We start from the raw sequence: 9,788 nt of genomic DNA on the forward strand, positions 1-9,788 counted from the left end.
ATGCACCTACACTGTGAAGAGATTTTACACCGTCGATTAATTGTGACCATTAGATTTGTACTCATGTTTGACTTTTAATTTAATCATCTCTAAAGTAATGTTTATGAATCGTTATGATGCATTGATCATGTAAGATATTTTACACTGACAGTCAATGCATAACAATTAATCTCAAAGTAATACTATTGAATAGTTATGATGCATGTAAGTTTTTTTACACTCGGAACGGTGAAGAATAGATTTGATGTTGACAACCCAATGAAGGATCACGAGAAGGAAGCCATGAAAAGGATTGATCGCCTGACACGATTATCAAAGAGATCACAGGGCCCTGATTTCACGTTGGAAAGCGTGTGATGTTACATGTAGACAAAATGCATTCTGACGCATACACCAAATATTTTATCTTTTTTTATCTTTATTTTTCTTCTATTTTATTTGAGATTAAAAATAGTGTACTTATCATTCAATAAATATTCATCATTCGATAAATATTCATCATTCAACCATGTCACACAATTAATTTAAAAATATAAAGGTGATCTGATAAAATACATAATGATGATTAATTAACTGTATAAAATTAATTTAAAGTATTAATATATATTCTTTTTTCTTATTTTATTTTGAAAGTGACATTACTAACGATTGTGAAATTACATTAATGTTTCGAAAGCACACGAAGAAGAAATTGACAAGCATGTGCCTTCCACCAAGGTCGGAAACGACAACATATGCATCAAAGAAACCGAATGGCGGCATTTAGTTATGTGTACAAAAAAGAATACAAAAACTTTTTAAGAAAAATTAATAAATAGTTTTTTAATAGACAATCAATCATAATTTTTTATTAATTAAAAAAATCTCTTATAATCACCACCTATAATTCCAATTTTCTTTTTAAAATTTTAAATAAATTTAAATTTAAATTTAAAATAAATTTAAATTTAAATTTAAAATAGCAACACTTTATTGATTGCTTCTAAAATATTATGTAGTCAAAACCATTCTCAGCATCTTTAATAGAGAGTGACCAATACAAGTAAAAAAAAGAAAAGATTAATATTGACAGAAATGTAGCACTGAGAGTGACACTTTCCTTAATTTCATTTGTTAACAAAACATTTGCAAAAAATTTCTTTGCTTGATTGTTGCCAAGATTGCAAGCCTCATTTGTCCACATGGTTCATATAAGAGTCCTTGTTTTTAATTAACTTAGATTAAAATACATTTTTGGTACCTTCTTTCTTTTATTAATTCATACTTCACATTTTTAATTAACATAAAAATAGACATGGAATATAATAAATATTAAAAAAAAATATTATTATTATTATTATTTAAATTGTGCTTCAAATTCACTTCAACTTGTTGAACTACATTAATAGCATGCAACCCTGCCACCAATGAAGCCAAAAGACATTTTCTTCTCTCTACCTAATACATAATTCAACAATTAATACACACGTTTTTGAAGACACCATTTTCCTTTTCCCTTGTCATGTAAAGTTCTTATCTTTGTCACATTTTAAACAACCAGATCATCATTTTGTTTCTAAAAGACTCAATATTTTATTGTGTTTTTTTTGTTTTGACTATGTTTGTGTCAAACTACAAACAAAGGTTGTCTGTTTTTGTAGTTTCATTGTCATGGATGTCCAATGGAAGTGTGGTTATGGCTTCCCATGAGAGTAGTGAGAGTATTAAAGACCTCGATCAAACACCAACATGGGCTGTTGCTTCTGTTTGCACTGTTTTTATTTTGATTTCTATAATCCTTGAGAAATCTCTCCACAAAATAGGAACGGTATGCTCTACTCATTTGAAATTTTTTCTTTGTTTCTTTGTTTTTTTCATTTGTTTTATGTTGTTTCCGTACATGCTTTCTTTCTATTTTTGCTTTGTTTTGTTGAAATTGTGTCATAATTACTGAACTCTTATATATTTTATTTTGAAGTTGAGGAGTTTCTTTGGATTATTGAGTTCTTTAAAATCGTTAGTTGATGGATTCATAATTCACGCGTCTTTTGTATATTTTTAGTGGCTGCGAGAAAGGCACAAGAAGCCTTTGCTTGAAGCTCTTGAAAAGGTCAAGGCGGGTAAGATTTTTGTAAAAAAGTTTATAGTCATCAAAGTATGATTTATGTTGTCTGATACATGTCTTTTTTGTTACCAACGTTTTTCAATCGTGTCCGTTGTTTGTGTCTGTCTTTCGTATTTCAAAACAATTTGACACTTTGACTCGTGTTACTTAATTTTCTCTCATTTTTCTCTAATCAATGTTGAAATTGTTTTTTCTTTTTCTTTTTCAGAATTGATGATTTTAGGCTTCATATCATTGCTTTTGACATTTGGGCAGACCTATATTGTTAGAATATGCATTCCTGCAAATGTGGCACACAAATTTTTGCCATGTCCATATAATAGTACCCAACATGAAAACAATGATGAAGAGGAACATCATAGGAAACTTCTCCTTTATCAACACAGGTATTTATCAGAAGAAGCTACCCATTTCCAATGCAAGGAGGTAAACTACATTGCCATTCTTTATTCTTTTCACCGCAATATCGAAGGTTCCTTTTGCTTTAATCCATAGTTGCAAAACTAATTGTTGTTTGTTTGTTATAGGGTAAAGAGCCTCTTATATCTGAAGAAGGATTGCACCAATTACACATCCTCATATTCTTCTTAGCATTTCTCCATGTTCTATATAGTGCTGTCACAATGCTTCTCGGAAGACTAAAGGTCCGCGCGTTTTTCTTTTTCGGTTGGTTATTGTGGTAATTAGAATTAGAAAAAAGGTTGTTAGAAAAGTAGAGTAGAGATGTATATGTAAGTTGAAGATTGTATGTAATGATGAAGGTTCGTTAACTTGACGATGAAGAAACATGTCACAAGCCATTTATCACAAACATTTAACTTGTTAGGTGAAAACACATGGAATCGTGATTTAATCGAGAGTTTTAGTAACTTATAGTTAGTGATTGAGAATTTCTTTTACGTAGATACGAGGATGGAAGGCGTGGGAGGCGGAGACTTTGTCTCTGGGATACGAGTTCGCGAATGGTATGACGCCCAATGATGTATATAAGTGTTTTTCTTCTTTGATTACAACAGACTTTTACATTTTCAAATGGTGTTATATGCAATTTCATGGCTTTGTTTGATGTGCATTTATCGCGTAGATCCTTCAAGATTCCGGCTTACACACGAAACATCGTTTGTTAGACAGCATTTCACTTTTTGGACTAAAAATCCAATTTTCTTCTATATAGTAAGACCAACTTCACTAATATGCAGTTTTTTTCATTCTATCATGTCCTTCGACGAAACATTTAACCATTCTATCAATTTCAGAGTTGCTTCTTTAGACAGTTTTATAGATCGGTTGATAAGCCCGACTATCTGACTCTGCGCAATGGATTTATCGCTGTGAGTCCTACTCCGCAATATACCTTTTAATATTCACATTCACGTTCATTTCTTGACATGCATCGCGCGCGTGTAGGTTCATCTGTCACCGGGAAGTAAATTTAACTTCCGAAAATATATCAAAAGATCGTTGGAAGATGACTTCAAGGTCGTTGTCGGAGTTAGGTAACATCTTTATACTATACATTTGAAACATTACTTTTTATCTTTCAGACGATAACTGGTTCGAAAGTCATACTTACCAAGTGTTTTTTATCTGTTATCGACAGTCCGGTCCTTTGGGCATCATTTGTTTTCTATTTACTCCTAAATGTTAATGGTAACTTTTTCCTCAATCGATTCCTATCGATTTTACTTTTCTGTATTTGAATATTCAATTGGTTAATTCTATTTATTTTTCAGGATGGCATGCTATAGTTTGGGCATCCTTGATTCCTGTTGTTGTAAGTATTCTATTCTCTCTTAAAAATTTGCATATTGATTCCAATCACGGTTACATTTCGATTCAAAATTTGGATGTAATTTGATAACCATGGTTCAAAATTCAGAGAAGTACTATATAAACTATTTAAATGGCTGCAGATAATTTTAATTGTTGGAACAAAACTTCAAGCCACATTGTCAAAGATGGCCATTGAAATCACAGAAAAACATGCAGTTATCCAAGGGATTCCTCTTGTTCAAGGCTCGGACAGATATTTTTGGTTCGGTCGGCCTCAGTTAGTTCTTCATCTTATCCATTTCGCTCTATTCCAGGTATTCAATCAATGAGAGAAGTATTTTTGAGGCGTTTTTAATTTTGTAGTGGTTTATAATTGTAACTAACTTAAACTTTTCTCTTGCAGAATGCCTTTCAAATAACATATATCTTGTGGATATGGGTACAAAAGCATCTTTTCATCACTCTTCATAGTCTTTTTGTAATCTATATAGTATAGATAATGATGAATGAATAATAGTTATTATGACATTTTTAATTTGCAGTATTCTTTTGGGCGCGAAAATTGTTTCCATGCCGATAGAAGTATTGCAATAGTCAAATTAGGTTTAGGGTAAGTTTGATTTGAAATTTTCTTTAGTTAACTTAGCTTTAGTATGATTGAAGCATTAGCACTATAAACTAATATGATGAACTCTCATATTGGTTTTGAAGGGTTGGGGTGCTATGTCTTTGCAGCTACATTACCCTTCCACTATATGCTCTTGTTACTCAGGTACTAGGAGTTTCCATTTTCTCGAATTGTTATTACTCGATGATTAGAGTCATTCTAAGGCAAGCTTTTATTTTGGATGGACTAATGTTACTAAGATTTTAAGGTTGTTGAAACATTTGCAGATGGGATCAAGAATGAAAAAATCAATATTTGATGAACAAACATCAAGAGCCTTGAAAAAATGGCACAATGCTGTGAAAAAGAAGCACGGATTGAAGCTAGGAAAGTCGAGTGTGCGAACCATGGATGGAAGCACTTCAACAATGCAGTCTACTAGTACTAGCCCAACACTACACCGTCACAATACCACGAGTCACTCAACTCGCACCGTTTCAGCCTATGATGATGACCGAGATCTTTACCAATCTGATATTGAATTGTCTCCGACGTCACCAACATCGAACTTATTTGCAGTACGGGTTGATCACGTTGAGAAAGTTGAGCAAGATGCAAAAGAAAATGAACAGAAAAGTGCGGTAGAAATGGTTGAACAAGAACCAGCGATAAGAGGTAGTAGCTTCTCATTTGTCAGGTCAGATCATCCGAAAAGATGTTTGAATTGAAAAGGAATCACCAGTTACTTTATTCAACAATTTTTTGTTATAGCTTGTTCATATATTATATATGCTTAGATATTTATAGATATTGGTATATACTTAAATTAGATTTAGTAAGTTTTGTACATTCTTTTTCTTATAGAACACTTGTCTGCTATGTAAACTTTACCGTTTGCTCTAAATCATGGTTATAGTTAAAGCCTTGTAATGATAAAACTTAATTCTAGTTTTAGTTTTTCAAGTAATGGATATATCTTTAAGTAGGGTATGCATGGTTCATTAAGATCTCCACAGATATGATATATGTGTACTTCAATGGCGGTCAAGTGTGTAAGCAATGGCATGGTAGCACATCATACTAGAGTGACTAATTCGATGGATTTAAAGGCTAGTAAGAGGAAAGGGTCATATAGGAGGAACCAAGTCTTACCAAGTAGCAACACCCTTCATTTAAGTTTGGAGGAATTGCATATCCCTGCCTTGAGCACAAGAGAGAATTTTAAGGGGTGCTATTCGATTAGAGTAGACCTAAGGGTCAAGAGTTTTAGACCTCACAATTTTGTAAGTCTAAGATAGGGATTCATTTGAAATTTTTGTATAAGTTTTAGAGTCTTTTTGAAAATTTTAAAAATATGGAGACCAACTTAGAATATTTAAAAATTAATAACAAAATTACATTCATATTGTGTAGAGAGAGTGAGAGATTGATTTTAAATTATTTATGTTCATGTATAATTCATGTATCAATTGGAATTCTTTAAATTTAGGAGAAGACTTAGATATAATTTTTTAGGTGTGGTTCTATTTACTGTGAAAATTGGTGAACAACCGTTGATCTTCCAAATTACTAAATTTTGATCACTTACAGAATCGATCAGATTGATCCTAGGACATGTGCTAATTGTTTAAAGTGAATTCTAGTAAATACGAATACTTCGACAATATTGTGATGATGGTAATGAGTGAAACTACTTAGGCAATAAAAGACTAACACAAATTAAAGAGAGAGACCGTAAAAGAAATGTAGATAACTAGCAGCAAAGATGAATATTTGAAAACAAAGAAGTGCTTCTAGAAAAATAAAGATAAATTGTATTACTTCAAAGTAACTGACAATGGTGTAAAACATTTATGGTTCCTCTTCACACGGGTACTTGGTAAATTTTACAGACTCTGTACACATTTGACACACTTTGATCCTAACACTAAAATCTTTTATTTATACTAATAAAAATAACTGTTTTCAATGGCCTCTTAATCACGTTGAGACAAATGGCATTTTGCATGGATGCAACTATCCACTATGCTCCACGTGTACCTTCAGCAGTTTCAGATAAGAACAAAGATCCCTCCTTTATTTGAATTTTTGAATCTCTAGTCGAATTTGTCTTCAAAACACCAAAGAATATTTCTAAGTCCTAACTGCACACTGGCCCTTCTCATCCAAGGACTTTCGACTAGAGCTCCCTAATATCAGATTCAGTCGAAAACATCTTCACATGAAATTTCCATTTTGTAACTCTAAAATGGACGTCGAAATTAGGAGCTAACAAATTGCCCCCCAAAAAGGTTATTTTCAACACATAGAAGAAAAATACATTTTTTGAGAATATGCTTCGACGCCTTGTACAACACTAGCATATTGTCAAATGTTCCAATGTTGCAAAAAATTTCAGTTTCTCCCAGCTGTCTGGTAACGTCAGAGTCATCATTACCTTTTCCTAACCACGTCTCTTCAGCCCACAACCGAATATTTTCAATCATCACGTTTCCTAGACTCTAGGAGATAGTGGGTTTAGACATAATTACCACCTCTCTATCACACTATCCAAAGAAGAGACATGTCCCACTAACTTATCAACCATTAATGTTGATTTGAAACGTTCTTTCTCCCAAGCATGCTTATAAAAGCCACAAACTTACCAATTTCACTTTTTACGCTTTCTGAACTTCCAAACACTTTATCTATTCATCCTCTAACAATCTTTAACCAAAACCCTGATTATCTTTTCTTCTTCCAACTTTCAACAACGATGGGAACCTCAAGCAAAACCCCCAAAGAAGTGAGAAAAGCTATCAAGACCACGACTGTCAAATCAAAAGCTCCCAAGAAGATTTCAGAACTCCCTCCTTTCACCACATTACCTGATCCAGTAATGGTGGGTAATCAATAATACATCCCAGAAACCAAAACGGAGGAACAACACAGGATCTATGCTTCTCAGGTACTTATCCCTATTTCTGTTTCTAGCAAAACGCATGCATTATCTGGGTATTTGACTGATTTAGACACTGATTTTAGAAAACTTAGAGAATACTTTCCCTCTTACCATAAATGTAAACCCATAGGGCAAGCGAAAAAATATAGGGTTGAACTAACCGCTGTTGAAAATCCAAACACTAATGAAACCATAGATTTGAGATTTATGAATAATGGATTTAGAGTTTTTCGCGCTACTCCCTCATTCAAAGACCCAACAGATTATTTGGAATGGCTAAAGAAAATCGAAAAAACCAAAGCCCAAAACTGGAAAGACATGGGAATTTACGACCTGATAATGTTATCGAAGGTAGGATTGGAGTATAGTGCATCCATGTTGGTTTCTTCACTGTATTTATGGGATAATACACATTACACTATTCACCTTCCATGTGGCATGGCCACACCAACACTTTTCGACTTAGCTGTTATCACATGGCTAAAACCCACTTGACACACGTATGACCCTGAGATTGATTCTAAAGACAGCATAGCTTTTTCAACCTCTAGAGCAACGTATTCAACTCACATTGCACACTATCATGACAAAGACACCAAAATCGTCTCTGATGTGGAACACATAACTTTCTTAGATATGTGGTTGTCTCATTCTGTATTTTGCTCGAAGTCTCTACAAGTTGCCAAAAGTACCTCACCCTGGCGAACCAATTACATGTTGGACATGGTGTTTGCCTAAGTGAAATGATACTGGCCAAACTTTATGAATCATTGAGTGATGGAGTCACTCAATTAAGAACTTGGGTGAAAAAGGGAATATCCTCCTCTCTGGTCCCTTTTGGCTATTACAACTCTGGCTTAATGCCACGTTCGAGGCAAGTCTACCGAATAAAGGTCTCGTTGATGAAGAAGTTGAGGAAGTAAAAAACAGAGGGATCAAAGGTATTTGACTGGCCCACCTGACTCCCAATGACGAAGGACAAGCCCTTCGACCAACTTTCATGGGCTATATAATGATGTTTTCCAAGCGTCATGTATTTACTTCGAGCATGGCCCCCTTTGTTTCCAGAAAGTATGGTTCATAATGGTTTACAAGGCCTTTCCCATCTCCCTCCAAAAAATGAGAGACAGAATCCCTGCTGATTTGGGAAGCCTTTTTGGCCCCTAGGATCTTAACCCTTCGACTAAACCCCTCGAAGGTTTATGTTACTTTGATCGCCTATCAACCCAACCATGTTGCTCGACAATTTGGGTTAATTCAGGCTCTCCCGAAGTGCCTGTATGATAAAAAGGGTAGCCTCCTTCTCTACAACGCGGTCCATAATGAAACCACCGCTCTTAAGCAGATAGCCATATATACTGGCAGGACCCAACTTACTCCTATCAACTTCGAGCCTAACTTCCTCTGCACTCGAGATTTTGAGAGATGGTGGAACATATACTATACTGAAGAGTTCTATGATGTCTATTCCTTTATCCAATATTTTGACAAAGTTTTTCTTCTTGTGCAGGAAAGAACCAAAAAAGGTACTTATACGCTTATCAAAGAAATCCAAGCTTTCCAAAATTACTTTTAAACTGCTTATAGGCCTGATGATCTTAGTCGAACCATCAGTGAAGCAGCTGTCACACTCAAAGATTTTTTTTTAAAGAAAATGGAAACTCTGAAAATCCCTTCGTATGTTCCTCACGAGAAACGCTACGAAATGGCTTTCAAATTGTTTTCCCCAAAATTTCCTCCACTGCCTAATGCTGACTTTGGAGTGGCCGTGGCCCCTCCATTTCCAAACTGGTTTATCTGTGGGGACTCCATTAAGATCCTTCGACAGTAGTCCCAGAAAAAAGCCTAGCGGATGGTTGCGGCTAAGCATACTCTAGACAGTTTCAAAGGGCATCTTCATATAGGGATTGAAGGTGTTCGCATCGAATCGGACATATATGAAGGTGTGACATGTAAGGTTTTTTTTTGAATCATACCCCTCTATCAAGATATTTACCCTTAGCTTACACTAATTTCTCTATGTTATTTTCTTTTAGCCACCAGGGTCCCACCCAAGAAACCAACAATCAGAAGGTCATTCGAATCGAAGACTGAGGGAGGCAGCAAGCCCACAAAGGTATATCTTCGTCTTGCCATTTTTAACTCTTTGTTATGTTTAATGGTACTGACACTCCAATACCAAATTCAGGCTGCTCGAAAACCTCCTATAACCCCCATAAAAATCCAAAACAAACCCACAGAAACCCCTGTCATAATAGATTCTGACGAAGAGGATTTGTCACCTGTGCTCGAACTATCTTTCAGGAAGAGAAAACAACAACCATAGATCACCGACGCTTTGAGCGATCCTCCAACAAAACTTT

At 34.7% G+C, this 9,788-nt stretch overlaps 1 protein-coding gene across 1 annotated transcript; it reads left to right on the plus strand.

The window, feature by feature from the left end:
• Positions 1-1,395: 1,395 nt before the first annotated feature.
• Positions 1,396-5,411, plus strand: LOC127074788 (MLO-like protein 10). Its single transcript, XM_051016149.1, has 15 exons — positions 1,396-1,807; positions 2,042-2,099; positions 2,313-2,530; positions 2,632-2,748; positions 3,009-3,069; positions 3,189-3,277; positions 3,361-3,435; positions 3,512-3,600; positions 3,705-3,754; positions 3,838-3,878; positions 4,018-4,191; positions 4,281-4,316; positions 4,420-4,487; positions 4,589-4,649; positions 4,772-5,411. The coding sequence occupies exons 1-15, from the start codon at positions 1,598-1,600 to the stop codon at positions 5,210-5,212; spliced, it is 1,788 nt and encodes a 595-aa protein (XP_050872106.1). The 5' UTR covers positions 1,396-1,597; the 3' UTR covers positions 5,213-5,411.
• The last annotated feature ends 4,377 nt before the right edge of the window (positions 5,412-9,788 follow it).

This window comes from Lathyrus oleraceus, chromosome 4 (assembly GCF_024323335.1).
Source record: "Lathyrus oleraceus cultivar Zhongwan6 chromosome 4, CAAS_Psat_ZW6_1.0, whole genome shotgun sequence".
Lineage (NCBI taxonomy): Eukaryota > Viridiplantae > Streptophyta > Magnoliopsida > Fabales > Fabaceae > Lathyrus > Lathyrus oleraceus.